The sequence below is a fragment of the Mus musculus genome, chromosome 7, assembly GCF_000001635.26.
Source record: "Mus musculus strain C57BL/6J chromosome 7, GRCm38.p6 C57BL/6J".
In the NCBI taxonomy this organism is placed as follows: domain Eukaryota; kingdom Metazoa; phylum Chordata; class Mammalia; order Rodentia; family Muridae; genus Mus; species Mus musculus.
In genome coordinates, this window is record NC_000073.6 from 109,810,784 (window position 1) to 109,826,343 (window position 15,560).

General features: G+C 44.2%; 1 protein-coding gene across 1 annotated transcript in view; it reads right to left on the reverse strand.

The window, feature by feature from the left end:
- The window catches only part of Scube2 (signal peptide, CUB domain, EGF-like 2), a 66,990-nt gene that overhangs the window by 12,094 nt on the left and 39,336 nt on the right, over window positions 1-15,560 (reverse strand). Inside the window, exons 15-16 of the mRNA NM_020052.2 lie at window positions 14,536-14,691; window positions 13,982-14,188 (exon numbers count right to left, since the gene is read on the reverse strand). Coding sequence (NP_064436.2) covers window positions 13,982-14,188; window positions 14,536-14,691 — 363 coding nt within the window. The remainder of the gene's footprint in view (window positions 1-13,981; window positions 14,189-14,535; window positions 14,692-15,560) is intronic.

The window sequence follows — 15,560 nt, forward strand, 5'->3', positions numbered from 1 at the left end:
TGTGGAGGCAGAGGCTGAGGGGGGAGGATATGAGTGTTAGAGTTGAAGGTGTTATGATGAAGATGGACACATGGAAACACTCCCCACGCAAATCCCTTAAAGACAGCGTGTGCGCTGTCTCTGGGTTCCCTACTCCTATTGCCCCTGACTAATAAGTCTGTAGCTCCCTCGGCCAGCAGGAACCATAGCTCCCTTACTTAGTTTGTAGCAGAAGCACTTGATGGTGAATTATTTTTTAACTTATGGATTATCCTAGTTTACAGGTCTATCGAAGGAATATAAAGGTAAAAGTTGCTCTCTCTCTCTCTCTCTCTCTCTCTCTCTGTGTGTGTGTGTGTGTGTGTGTGTGTGTGTGTGTGCATGCGCACACGCATTTCACCTAGAAGAATTAGAGATTGGGTCTAGGACCTCACCCATGCCTGTCGACCACGGAGCTACCTACAGTTCCAGCCCTGAGAGAAATGTTCTGAATTCTTCCTGGCAGCATCATGCAGGGCTTCCTAGAGAAACCCATATTTGAGTTAGGCCTTGAAGGTTGGATAGGACTTCCCCAGTAGAAATGGGGCAAGTCTTACATTGGGTTCTTACATTGGAACAAAAGGAAGAGAGGAGAGATGCATAGGTCAAAGGAGTTCCTGAATCCCAGACATTGGACTTTCATTCTTCAGGGGGGCAAAAGCCACGGGAAGGAGGAATCCCATCAGAAGTCGTGTTTTCTGAAGCTCCCCCTTTGGCCTCTGAGGTTGGTATGGACTTGAGGTTCTTATAAAACAACATACTTAAGATATGCCATAAAATGCAAAAATCCTTGTAAATACTCAGAAAGAGTAAGCAATAAGAAAATTCATGACTGTGTGCTTCTGATTGCTGGTTAAGTAAAGTTGCTGATGGTACTAGTTAAATAAAGATTTATGCCTATTCTATGGCACATAACTGAAGTACATATAACCAATTTGGCCTCCTATTTCAACAGTCAAATGTCATCCTTCTAGCCCCTTCTAGCCTTTCTATGCAGCATAACCCTGGAGAGCGGGTGACATCACTGGCTCCAGTTTACAAAAGAGAACCTAGGAACAGGGAGCTAAATCTCGTGGGCCAAGCCTTACAGCCAATGTGTGGCATAGATCTTTGGAGAGGTTTAGAGCTTTAAACTTATGAGAGGGCTTTCCCTTGTGTAATGGTTAGCACCCTGAACTCTGAATTTAGGAGAGAAAAAGGTAGAGACAGAAGCTCAATTCAGGATGTTGTTAAGCTGCTAAGAGGCTGACTAGAACAAACACATTCTCTTTTAAACATAAATCTTCCAGGAAATAGAATAAAGAAACCACAGGGCAAAGTCAGCTACTATGCCTCTCAAGCATCCATAAGGAGAATCTGATTTAACATGGGGCTTTTGGATCAGAATGAGGCTGTAAACTATTTTAGGTATTATTTCTACAGTTAGAGATGTACTCAATCAATAAAATTTACATTTATATTTAAATCGTAACACTTTTTTTGTATTGTTCCTATTTTCTCTTATAATATTTGTGGGTTGTTTTTATATGAGTTTGTGATTTAAAAAAAGATTTATTTTTATGTTATGTGTATGGGTGTTTTGCCTCTCTGTATATGCACCATATGTGCACCTGATACTTGCAAAGTTCAAAAGAAAGTGTCAGATCCCCTGAAACTGGAGTTACAAATGGTTGTTATAATCATGTGGGTGATATAAATCAAACCTGAGTCCTCTGAAAGAGCAGCCAGTGCTTTTAACCACTGAGCCATCTTTCCAGCCCCCCAAAAGTTTGTGATTTTGTTTTAACTGACATCTTAAATGTGAACCCAGCTTGCTTCCTTGGCACTCCCAGGATACATCTGCCCATGGCAGAGTCTATATTTCAAACTTACTCTCTAGACAACCTCATTGCAATATAGTTACCACCACCACTTTGCTTCTAGCCCATGTTTCATGGAAAGCTGGACTGAGTTATAGACAAAGCAGTCACGTGTCATGCTGTCTCAGCAGTCCATCTCTGTATCTATAGTGGGCTGGTAAATAAAAGAACAATTCTTTTATGGATTTCTTCAGCCAAGCTGTCATGGAGACTAGCAGAAAGCAAATCAATGCTAGCCTGTCCAGAAGGCCTCTGGCCTGGGCCCTTCCTGTTGAAGAAATAGCTGTTGGCAGAGACCCAGGCTAAAACTGTAGTCCCAGCAGCAGAGTCAATCCTTACATAGAGACAGATCAACATGGTTGACACCACTGGCTCCTCTGGAAGAAAACATGGTGCCCATGTTCAGGTCTAGACCTACATCTCACTGAATAGGATGGACATAGTATTGTCCAGGTGTGGCTCCACCTTAGAGCCATTTACCCAACTCCCAATCCTTGTCAAGGTTCCACTCGGAGAGGCCTCACATTATTCCTTATCGGTTGGGATTTCTTAACTACATTGGCTGCCTTGTGGCCAAGAAGACCCTGCCTGCTTCACAGAAACAACTGCACTTTGCCAGTCAAATTTTCCAGAAAGACCTAAGGAAATCATTCATGCCACACACCTTCCAGAGAAACTTGCTTCTTTTACAAGGTAAACCTGAGCGAGCCCCTGCCTGTCATGATGGATGCCTGGGAACACTGCTGTTACAGCGAAGTGCACATGTGCTGGGGGATACCTCAATCACATGTCCCACTTGCTTCTCTCTTCCTCTTGAGTGGCCTGCTTGTGTCACTGCCTTCAGACAAAGGAGGCAATTGCCCCCAGAACACTTCACCGCCACAGTAGAGCTTTTGTGTACTGTCAGTGACCATTAAAACCCCATTCTCAAATCCCACACAGCTGTTTCTCCTCCTCTTCAAAAAAGAGAAAAAGAAAGAAAGAAAGAAAATACAAGAAAGCCTTTCTGATGCAAAGGGGTAGAAACCAGCAGGGACCAGGATTAATGGTGACAAAGAGGCCTAAAGGCTTGCCCTCCTTTCAGTGCCCTAGCCTTTGAGTATTTCAGGCTGTGGGCAAACACTATGGGCTCTCTGCTGCTAAGAGGGTGAACCTAATAAAAGGGCCCACTCTCAAGTCTCAGTTGTCTTCAGGATTGAGCCTTGACTTCTGAAGGAGAGCCACAGGCAGCCCATGTGGATTCCCAAGGTATCCTGGGGTGGCTGCTTTGTCCTAGCTCAGAGGCAAGTCCAGAGAGTCCCAGGGCAGCACAGTGGTCTCAGGATCCAGGTTTGAGCTCCCTTTAAAGCAGTGCCCCAGGATAACAGGGCACAGCGGCTCCTCAGACTGAGGGATTGCTTCTTCATCATCTTTGCAGGATTTGGGGGTGCACTCAGGGTTGCTGTCTGAAAACATCCTCATGGTTGAGGGCCAGAAATGAGCCCAGCTGGATACCCCCCTTGCTGGGGACCCAGCTGTGTGTTCTGTTCTTTTCATGCCTGGTGAAGTGGGGCCAAAATTTCACTGCCTTCAGGGTGACTTTTTGGCCCTCAATTTAAATTCCCACACACACACAAAAAGCCGCACTTTGCCCTCTTTGTATATTGTCACCTGTCCTTGGGATTTCTTTCTTTCTTCTTATTTTAACTTTTTTACATTTTATTTATTTTGTGTTGGGGGAGGTCAGAAGACTACTAGTGGGAATTCTCACCTCTGGGTCCCAGGGATTAGACTCAAATCGCTAGGCTTGGTGGCAGTCCCCTGTACCCACTGAGTCACCTTGCCAGCCCCGTCCTTCAGTGGTCCCCAGGAAGAATCATTTGCTTCTTCATTTAGCATTTTAAGTGGAACAGTGTCTGCATGTATGTGTTTCAGTAAGGTGGCTAGGAAAGATGGCTCTGGGCGGGGACTAAAATGGAAGGAGGGGAACCGTTTTCCACTGAGACCATCTAGCTGCAGAAGACTGTGTCACAGGAACAGAGGGAAAGGGGCAGCATGACTGGAGATGTATTTTAAGAGGCTGAAGCAGGAGCATTGTAGGTTCCAGGCCAGCCTGTGCTACATAGTGAAACACTGAAAAGCAAGCAATAAACAAACAAACAAACAAACAACAACAAAACCCAAGCAATACATAACAAGCAAGACAGGTCATGTTGGGTCCTGTAGGCCATGGCAAGGAAAGGCTTTACAACGTGTAGGGGCCTGGACAGGCAGGCAGCAGACAGAATCTCTGTCTTTAAGCCATCTTTCAGCTGCTGTGTGAGAACAGATTGAGGGCAGGAAGGGGAAGAAGAAGGCTCAGCCTACAAGGACAAACAGGGGAAAGGAGGGTGGCTTGGAACCCAACAATAACAATGGAGGAGCCTACCTGTAGGCAGGCTGACAAGATCCACCCATGGAGGGGTAAGAGGTACAGCAGATGAGATGCCAGGAAGACTCCAGAGTTTTGGCTTGAGCCACTGTGTAAAGAGAAGGGCTAAATGCTGAGGGGAGGAAGGGCAAGTTTGGTTGGGAAGGAGGAAACAGTGAGTCTGGCATCCATCCATCCATCCATCCATCCATCCATCCATCCATCCATCCAAGGGCTGACCTTGAAGGGCACTACCTAAGCTCCCTGTGCGATCTGAGACAGATACTGCACTTTGAGGGTTTATAGGTGACTCAGAGGTGTAAGAAAAAGAAACATTCTCAGATCTCTATATATTCACTTCTCTCTACTAAATAAGAAATAAGCCTCCAGTGGTTACAATGTAATGTAAGACTGATCTCTTAGACGACCCACCTGTCCAAGAGTCATCAGACAGTTATGGGGAAGAAAAGTCTTTAAGAAGAGAGAATTAGCCAGGTGGTAGTGGCCCATGCCTTTAATTACAGCATTCTACAGGTAGAAGCAGGTGGAGCTCTGAGTTCGAGTCCACGCAAATAATCAGAATTGATTATAATATCTAGTTTCAAACAAAGTGATTAACCATCATAAAATCACAGAAAGGCTGTGGAGACTCTTGAGAGGCCATCTGCACTGAAGGTTTACCAATGGTACAAGCACTGGAGCAAGACAGGAGCGTGCTGGGGTAAATATGTCTCCTACCACTATCACTAGCTCTTGATCAAGCCATATCATGCATCAAACGGTCATGATTCAACCAGATCTGACAGAAGCTCACACACAAAGCATTAGCAACAAATAAAAAGTCTGATTTAGAAATGGATTTACATCAGTGCGAACAACAATGAATCTTGCCAACTTGGACTGAGTACATCTGAAGAGGAAACCAGTTAAAATTATGTTTATTTATACCTAGTCTATCTTTTATTATTTATTGCTTATATTAGCTAGTAGTGCCAGAAAACAGTCATAAATTCAAATATATATTAAGGAGACAGAGAAAGGTACATACACCACAGAGATAGAGGAGTGAGGAGTCACTATCTATCTATTTATCCATCCACCTATCCTCCATCTATTATCTATCAATCTATTTACTTATCCGTCCTCTATTCTCCCATCCATCCATTATCTATCAATCAATCTATCTATCCATCATCCTCTATTTGTCCATCCATCATCTACCCATCTTCTATTTATCCATCCATCATTTGTCTATCTATCCATTCATCTATCTATCCATTATCTTCTATCATCAATCTATTTGTCCATCCATCCATCATCTATCCACCCATCATCTATCTGTCTGTCTATCCATCATCATCTATCATCTATCCTCTATCTGTCTACCCATCAATTCATCCATCCATCATTTGTCTATCCACTTTCTATTTATCCATTATCTATCTATCTATCTATCTATCTATCTATCTATCTATCTATCTACCTATCTATCCATCATTTGTTTATCTATCCATCCATTATCTATCCATCTATCATCTATCATCTATCTATCTAACCTCTATCTATCTATCTATCTATCTATCTATCTATCTATCTATCTATCATCTGTCTATCTATCTATTGTGAGCATGATGGGACAAGCAAGGAGAAGTCAATGGAGGGGTGGTTTGTTTCATGAGTAAGATCATAGTTCGTGTGAGGTCAGCAATGGTCTCACAAAGAAAGAACTCTGGGAAGTAGGGCACAACCATAGGTAAGGAATGGAGGGTCTGGGCTCCATCTACTGCCACATAGGTAAGGAATGGAGGGTCTGGGCTCCATCTACTGCCACATAGGTAAGGAATGGGGGGCCTAGGCTCCATCTACTGGAAAGAAAAAACAGGTCTCAGCTAGGTGCATCTGCCTATGCCCCAGGAGGGCATCCATTAAAACAGGAAGCAAGGTGGAGTAGATGATTATAGAGTATGACATGAGGGTTTGAACGGGAAGATATGACAATTTCATGCATGTCCAGCTTTCTGTGGACAACTGCCACAGTTAATCTCAACTGTCAACTTGACAGAATTTGGAATCACCTAGGAGACAAACCTTTGACTATGTCTGTGAGATTGCTTCCTGAGATGTTTAACTGAGAGAGGTGAGGGACATTTGGGAGGTGAGTGGCAGAATCAGAAATGGCTGAATGTACCCTAGCACTTTTGCTTTGCAGATTCTGACCCATGCTCTTAACAAATGTCACCCCTTCCTCCTGCCTCTGAGATGCTGTTATCTCCTCTCCAGCCAGTGCCTCTGGATATCAGAACCTCTTATGTGATATACTGAAAACTTCTCAGCCAGTCTTTTTGCCTGTAGCCCCACCTCCTCCAATACAGGCAGGAAGATTGTTCTCAAGTACATATGACCCAGACACTTCTTGATTAAATCTCTAATATAACTGTCCCGCTTGGTTATATGTATACTCAACACAAACATGGACCTATCTGGGCAGGGGGAACGTCAGTTGGAAAAGTGCCTTCGTTAGATTAGCTGGTAGGCAATTCTGGCATCTTCTTGATTAGTGATTGATGTGGAAGAGCCCAGACCTCTATGGATGGTGCCATGCTTTGGCAGGTGGCTCAAAAGTATATAAAGAAAGCAAACTGAGGGCTGGAGAGATGGTTCAGCCATTAAAGGTTAGCCTAATAACCCAAACACCAGGAAGGCAAACTGAGGAAGCCAGTAAGGCAGTGTTCCTCTGTGTTCTCTTCAGTTCCTGCCTTGAGTTCTTGTCCTGACTTCCCTTCGTGATGAACCATAATTGAGACATATAAGCAGAAATAACCCCTCCCCCCCCCCAGTTGCTTTTGGTCATGGTATTTATTACAGCAATAGAAGCTTTAACTAAGACAAACACCATGTCATCGAAAGGTGAAACTGAAGTATATTTCAGGTCTTCTGTGATTGGCCATGCCTGCCCTTGAGGCTAATTACCCTACCTAGATCTCCAGGTTCCTCACACTGATGTGTAGGCCAGGCTCTGCATGGCTTGCTCTTTCCTGATTAGGCTGTGCCACTGTCTGAATGTTCTTTCTCTTTATCAACAGCACCTCCTTTCAAACTTGGCTCAGGCATCATCCTTTGGGGAAGACTTCTCTATCTGACCCTGCCCAGTGCAACACACAAGATGACACCTTATTTTATCTGGAACTCCTCACTACCCACCACTGAGTGGACACTTGGCTTTGTTTCCAAGTATAGTATGAAGGGATGACCTCAGGGCTCAGGCCCTGCTCAGGACAGTCCTCACATTGGGAGAGTCAGAAACATGGGCTCTTGATTCAGACTTGGATTTAAGTCCTGCCTCTGACATTCACTTGCTGGTTGAAATTAGCAGGGGTGGGGGTTATTTTTCTGTTTTCTATTCTTATCTATAAAAAGGGCACAATATAATACAGACTTGTAGGGATTAACTGAGAAAGTATACACAAAGCACTCAGCATAGTAATGCTGAACACATTGTAACTAGTTGGTCGATGTCAACAGTTTACTAAATTATATTCTTGCTATTGTTGAGACAAAGTCTTACTGTATTGATCTGATTGGCTAAAACCTTTTAATCTTCCTGTTTTAGCCTCCTGAATTCTGGAGTTTTAGGCATGTATTACCGTCTGTCTAGTTTACCAAATGTATTTCTTTTTAAAAATATTTATTCATTTATCTATTTTACTCCTTATCTAATGTGTACAGCTGTTTTGTCTGCATATGTGTCTGTGAACCACGCTTATGCCGAGTAGCCTTAGATGCCCTGGGACTGGGGTTACAGACAGTCATGAGTTGCCATGTGGGTGCTGGAATCAAATCCAAGTCTTCTGGAAGATCAGTGAGTGCTCTTAACTGCTGAGCCACCATCCATCAACCCCAGCCGCTCAAGATCAACCCCAGTGCTTCACTTATGCTCAGCAAAACAAAAAACAAAACAAAACAAAAACTCACAAAACACAAAAAACAACAAACAAGCAAAACAAAACAATTTAAAAATCCTTGTAAAATGGAGTTGCTTTCCTATTTATTTATTTATTTGTGCTTATATCTGTGTGTGTTTGTGTACTTCATGTGTATACCTGTATGTGTAATTGCAGGGAGATGTCAGACCCGTATGTTGGCAATCTTTCTCAATTGCTCTCTACCTTCCTTCTTGAGAAAGGATTACATTGAGACCTGGAGCTTACCAATTAAAATCAACTGGCCAGCCCGTGAGTTCCAGTGGCCTGCCTGATTCTGTTTCCCAGTCAGGTATACAGGCACATGTCACCATGCCTGGCTTCCTATGTGGGTACGGGGGATACAAACTCGGGTCCTCGTTCTCCTACAGCCAGCGCTTTACAGACTGAGCCATGTCCCCAGCCCCAGAATTGCTTTTCTTTTCTGACATCTTGCTAAAGTTGATCACAGATGGTACAAAGGTTGCTTGAAGAACAGGCTGCCCCTAAATGCCAAATTCATAAACTTTGCTATGTACAAATGACAATAAGAAAGGTTTTCAATTTGATCAAATGTGTCTTTGGTGTAACTTGGAACTTTACATTTTATTTTATTTTATATTTATTTTATTTTATTTTTGGTTTTTCGAGACAGGGTTTCTCTGTATAGCCCTGGCTGTCCTGGAACTCACTCTGTAGACCAGGCTGGCCTCGAACTCAGAAATCTGCCTGCCTCTGCCTCCCAAGTGCACCATCACTGCCCGGCTACATTTTTTTTAATTTAAATTATTTTATGTGTGTGCACAAGAGCACGTGTGCACTTATGCGTGCAATAGCGTGGGTGGGGGTACAGGAGTGCTTGTGGGGGCTGGTTATGAATTTTCACCATGTGGGACTTGGAAATTGAACTCAGATCATCGGGTTTAGTGGCAAGTCCCCTCACCCACGGAATCATCTAGTCTGGCCTAAGTTTTATTTTACTTTTTATTTATTGTTTTGTTTCAAGATAGGTTATCACTATGTAGCCCTGGCTATTCTGGAACTAGGTATGGAGACCAGGCTGGCCTCAACTCACAGAAATCCACCTGCCTCTGCCTCCCAAGTGCTGCGATTAAAGGTGTGCACCACTATGCCTGGCTAATTTTTTTTTTCTGACCCGAAGTATCTCCCACCAGTGAGATTTTAAGCAACTGAACATAGACTTCTATATTCAATAATTTAAATTTTAATAAAATATTTAAATATTTTAAAATATATTTTTTAAATTTTGTAAATGTTTTATTAAATTAAATTACAATTAAATTTACATTAAATGACAAAACCTATAAATGCTCTTAAAAGAAGAAATATAAATACTTTAAGACAGTATATTTGTGTGTTCTTAATGATCAAAAAAGTTAGTGATTTTTTTTTCTCCTTGCTGGGTTTTGCAAAGATTAAAGGATTAATGATAACTATTTCATAAGCTTGAGGATGTGGGACATTAAAGACCCACGTGGTGCTGGAGGCATATGCTTTGAGGGGGGATTTGGAAGAGTAAGCTGGCAATATCTACCAATGTTTATATATGCATGTTCTTGATTTGGCAGTTATAATTCCAGGATTCTAGCCTTCAAGAATATTGGTGTGTGCACAAAGAAGGCTATCCACAGTTGCTCTGTTTGTAAAAGGAAAATTAGGAATCACGTCAATGTCTACTCCCAGGGGCCAGGCTGACAGATGCTGGTATCTTAGATGCAGGCTGGCAGTGCGGAGTGGGGGAGTCCCTGGGTCGAGCTCCAGAACCACCGGAAGGAAAACATACTGAGGTCACTCTCTGCCCCAGCCCCATCACACTGAGGTCACTCTCCACCCCAGCCCCATCATCCTGTGCTTCCTTCTAATACCTATGGGGCTTGCTCTACTTCTCATTCCTTTGCCTAAAACGTTCTTCATCTGAGTACCCTAAGTTCACTCTCTTCCCTTTGTGTGTCTGTACCATCACGCTTGGCATTCGGGCCTTCTCTGACCTCATCTACATCATGGAGACCATGATCCCTCCCTGCTCTTCACCTTGCCTGGGGTCTTTCTACTTCACTTCCCATGTGATTTGTTCTCCATATCCTTGTCAGCATTTGATGAATAATCTGTCCCTTGCTTAGGGAGTAGCTACCTGCTTCTTCTTAAAATTATAAACTTCAAGAGGACGAAGACTTTTGCTAGTCTATCTCCTCTACTGGAGTCTCAGCATCTACAATGGTACTTAGTACACAGCAGGAGCTTAATAAATACTTATTGATGAATAAATAACATTTTACTTTTATGTATGCATAAAAGCATATAAAAACAGCACATGTTAACAGTGTTGAGAAGTGGGATTAGGGAGTTGTGGGGAGAATGTTCAGCATTATATATTACTGTACCATTTGAAATATATTATACCACATCTATAATTAAAAAGAAGCAGAGTGCTTTCCAGTCTCCTTCCTGGCCATTCAAAACACCTTCTTGAGGCTCTGCTATGGTTTGAAAGATACATATGTTGAAATTTGATCCTCATTAGATATTAAGTATTGACAAGATAAAGAAAAAAACCTAGAGGTTGGTTTGTGGAAGAAATGATTGGAATTATATAAATTTATAAGACTGGGGACCATGTGACCAAACACTGTGGCTTAAGAAGAATAAGGAGGGCTGGAGAGATGGCTCAGCTGTTAAGAGCACCGACTGCTCTTCCGAAGGTCCTGAGTTCAATTCCCAGCAACCACATGGTGGCTCACAACCACCTGTAATGAGATCTGACACCCTCTTCTGGTCTGTCTGAATACAGTGAGGGTGAGGGTGGGGGGGTGGCGCAGCGACCAGGGTTGACTGAAGCAAGCAGATGTTCTAAAAATTCAATTCCCAACAACCACATGAAGGCTCGCAACCATCTGTACAGCTACAGCATACTCATATACATAGAATAATAAACAAGCAAACAAACAAACAAACAAACAAATAAATAAAATCTTAAGAAGGAGGAGGAGGAGGAGAGCCAGGCTGTGTGTTGGTGCACGCCTTTAATCCCAGCACTTGGGAGGCAGAGGCAGAGGCAGGAGGATCTCTTGAATTCAAGGCTGGCCTGATCTACAGAGTAAGCTCCAGGAAAGCTACCCAGAGAAAACCTGTCTCAAAAAAGAAAAACAAACAATAGAGAGAATGGCTTCAGGTGCTCAAGAAGGCTGAGGCAGGAAGATCAGTTAAATCAAGGAGCCAGGACGACACAATAAGACACTAAGAGAACAAAACAGGAAAGAAAAGAAAAAAAGAGGGGGGAAAAATCAAGAGCCACATGTGAGCCCTCATCTTCACCATCTGAGGCCATGGCCTCCTCGAAACTATGACCAAAAAATGGCCATCATGTGATATGGCCCTTTTACAACTGACACACAGAATCACAAGCCAAAATAGACCTCTTTCTTTGTAAAGGTACCCAACCTCCAGGGTTTCACTATAGTAACAAGAACACTAATAAACAGAAGCTGAAAATATTGTCTAAAATGAACCACGGACTATCCTAGGCTTATCTCCATTGTATGCCAAATAGAGTTCACTGATATTCAAAAATATCAGTAGGCCTGAACAACCTTCAGTTGTTCTCTCCTCCCACCCTGAGCATCCCAGGCATCAAACTCAGTGGCCAGCCTTGGCTACGAGCGCCTTTACCTGCTGAGCCTTCTCATGGCCTCTCAAGTCCTTTCTAATCAGTAGACCAGACCCTTCTTTATATCTAATCCCCCCTCACTAACAATTCCTATGCTGTGTTCATCCCCCAGGAAAGTCTTCCACATCATTGCCTGACCTGGTCCCATGTTGGGTACCAGACTCATCTAGAGTTTGTGAAAGCTCTTGGGAAACATACTGCCTCTTTAAGAAACAAACCCAACCAAATTTAGCTGATTGGCATATCAGCGACACATTCGTATACCTAGCTCTATTGGGTGTTCCCCCATAGGTCTGTGGCCACGCAGCCTAAGTCATTTAGTAAGGCCTGCTCCTCTTCTTGGGCTTTTGCTATCAGGATCTCTCAGGGTCCACAGACCTTGACACTAGTTTTCCTGAATTCTTGACTGTCCACAAAGTTTCCTTTATAAATCCACGAGCTCTTACTCCCACAGGCCTGGAAAGAGAGGGGCTGTAATTCAGCTCCCTGAGACCAGAAAGAGGGCCTCCTGCCTGCCTGCTTGTCCAAGAGTTCATTCCACTCACCCTAGAAAGCAGGGCAGCAAGCGCCAGCTCTTGTCACTAATTTAGTATGGAGACTGGAACTCTGAGGATTCCAAATGAGAAGCCAGCCAGCTGGGTTTATTGCCCTCTTTTCTTTTCAAGAAAATCGCTGGAATGAGAGTCAAGTCTATCTGGGAACTGGCCCCTTGTGGACAGTTACGCCTGATCGTCTCTAAGCTTTGGCGAAGCAAGAGACTGGAGCGGTGGCCCTTGTTGAAAGTTCTCCAGAACAAAGCTAGCTTCAGCCGTGCACATGCAGAAACACCAGTCAACTTCCTACCCCTTTCCTAAGCTCCACTGCTCGAGCCTGAGAGTCTACTGATCCTTAAGAACAGACAGTCGTTCCTTCTCGGAACTTCACCTTACACAGGAGCGAAACAGACTTTGGAATTAGGCTGTTAATTCAATCTTAAAACAAAAAACTACTATTACTCCCACTACTATTATTTGGATACATGCACAGGGTATGTGTGGGGTATATATGTGCATGCACATGCATGTGCATACTTGTGGAGGTCAGAAGGCAATCTAGGCTGTTGTTCCCCAGATAACATCCAGACATTTTTTGAGACAGAATCTCTCACTAAAACCAATTAGGCAAGGCTGGCGGGCCAGCAAGCTCCAGTGATCGTCTGTCTCTGCCTCTCCAGTAGTGGGATTCCAAGTGTGTACTACCAAAGGCAGGCTTTTTATGTGAGTGCCAGAGGTCAAATTCAGGTCCTTGTGTTTGCATGGTGTGTGCTTTACCTCCCTGAGGTCTCTCCTACCAGGGAGATTTTAAGCAACTGAATATAGACCTCTGCATGCTTTTGTTGCCTGTAGGAGATGCTGGTCCCTGCCCGGGAAGACTAACACTAGATCTAAGGTTTGCAGGCAATGTCACATTCCTAACAGATAAGAACCAAATCAACCATACTCATCACTCTAAAGGAAGACTCGAACCTCCTCCTGTGAGGCTCTCCAGCCAGTCTCTCTTGTAACTGCACAGAGAAAATGTCATATCCGACCATCCTGGGTCTCTTGTCCTGGAGCCCCTTGATGAATTTAGAAACCATATTTGCTCTAAAACATACACAAAGCAACAGCACACCATGGAATTGACACTGCTTGGAGCCTTGGCCTGGGGCCCAGGTATCTCCAGGGCACCTATGCAGCCTCTAGTTTTGCCTTTGCACAAACCTATGCACAGGAATGAGTAATAAGCCAAAAAATAGTAACGACAGAAACTGTGACCACAGAGTGTAGAAAGGCTCAGTGGTGCCCGCATCCTGTCCTAACCAGGCAGCGCTGCATTTTCCTTTCTGTTGTGCAGTCCTACAAATATTGCCTACCACAGGCCAACAAACCTGCCAGGTATGAGGAAAAGACGGGTAAGTTACACCTCAGCAGTTAGCAAGTGCGAGGTGAGCCCAGAGAAGGAAGGATGGCCCGGGCCTGTCACTGGCTCCCTTGTCCACCTGTCTGGCACTCCAGGCAGGTCTGTCAGTCATCACACCTTGGCTACTCACCACACTGGCTTTCTTCATGACCCTGTCCCACTCCACAGGTCTCTTCATGCTGTCCTGACACTCTGGAGGGCGTTTTAGCCATATCGAGGTCCATGCCTGAGAGCTGCAGATGAAACTGCTCCCTGTGGGCAGCTCTCTTGAGTGTGCGGAGAGCTTTCCGCAGTCTCTTCTCTGTCCGCTTTACCACGCAGCTCAGATTGCAGGAAGCTGCAGAAACGGAAGACAGCAGCATGGTGAGGGGTCCTCAGGCTGCACTGAGGATTTCCAGTGACCCACCAACACCCCAAGTTCTTCAGAACTGGGAACCTGGCAACCTGGGCAGCATTCAATTCAAACACAATTTGTGGGATCCAAATGGTAGCTTTGGGTTTTAAGAAGTTTTATCAGGTTTGAAACCAATTTAGTGTAATTTGTGGGGTGAAAATCAAACAGAGGATACTTGAGTGGTTGCACTAGTTTCTGCCCCCACCCCCAGGAATGATGGGAAGTGAAAGGCAAGGAGAGAAGGGACAAGCTGTGAGAAGCCTGGCATCACAGATGGCTTTCAGACCAACCTGTCACCTCCTTTTCGTAAGTTTCCCGTTCAAACTCAACCGTGATAAACATTTCCTTAGGGGCGTTCAGTCGGCCAAGGGCTCCCGGGACTTGCTTGCCAGGGCTGCATGTAAGGTTTGCGTACTGGAAGCTCTCTTTTACTGAGCTGTGCCTCTCTGTATGGAGAAACAAAATGATCGGAAGCCAAGTCCTGACAGAGCACGGAGCTGAGCATTTGCTAGAGCTCAGTAAACATTTCATTACAATGTCTAGGGAGTGCGTGATTCACTCCACATGCCGAGCGAGCCATTGCCAGTCCCTAGCCTGAAGCCGGGACATTTTCATTCCTATGTAACTTTACAGCTGAGCTCATGAACATTGTTTCACGGGTAAAGGCCGAATGTCTCCCACTGGCCAGCCACAGCGGAGGATGAGAACCAGGGGGGCCGAGCCAGTTCTTGTTTGTTTGTTTGTTTGTTTGTTTGTTTTTGTTTTGTTTTTTGTTTTGTTTTGTTTGACAGTTGGATAAGGTGGGGGCATTCTCATGGTGGTTTTTCTCACAGCTGACTGGGATAGCCAGAGCAGACGCTGAAGCATCAAATGGACGGATGGAAAGCCACTACTGTTTTCATCCAGCTGACCTCGGTGCAACTCCATCCCAAGTGGAGAGAAAGCAGCCATCAACGGTGTGTCTCATGTTACCGCCACAAACAGTAAATGGCACAAAGATTCAACAGAACTGCACAGTCTCTGAAACCATCTAGGGCATCAGTGGAATGCTTGCTCTAAGCCAGCCTTTGCCTGTTCTCAGTCCAGCACTTCTGCTGAATCTTTTGACTCTCAATAGACAAAGCTAAACCGAACCAAACTGCAAAGCAGGACATGTATCCACAAAATCTATTTGCACGTCTTGGGGTGTTTGTTTATTTGGTTGGTTGGTTTTTGTTTTGTTTTGTTTTGTTTTTCCAAGACAGAGTTTCTCTGTGCCTCTCTGGCTGTCCTGGAACTTGCTCTGTACACCAGGCTGGCCTGGAACCCACAGAGA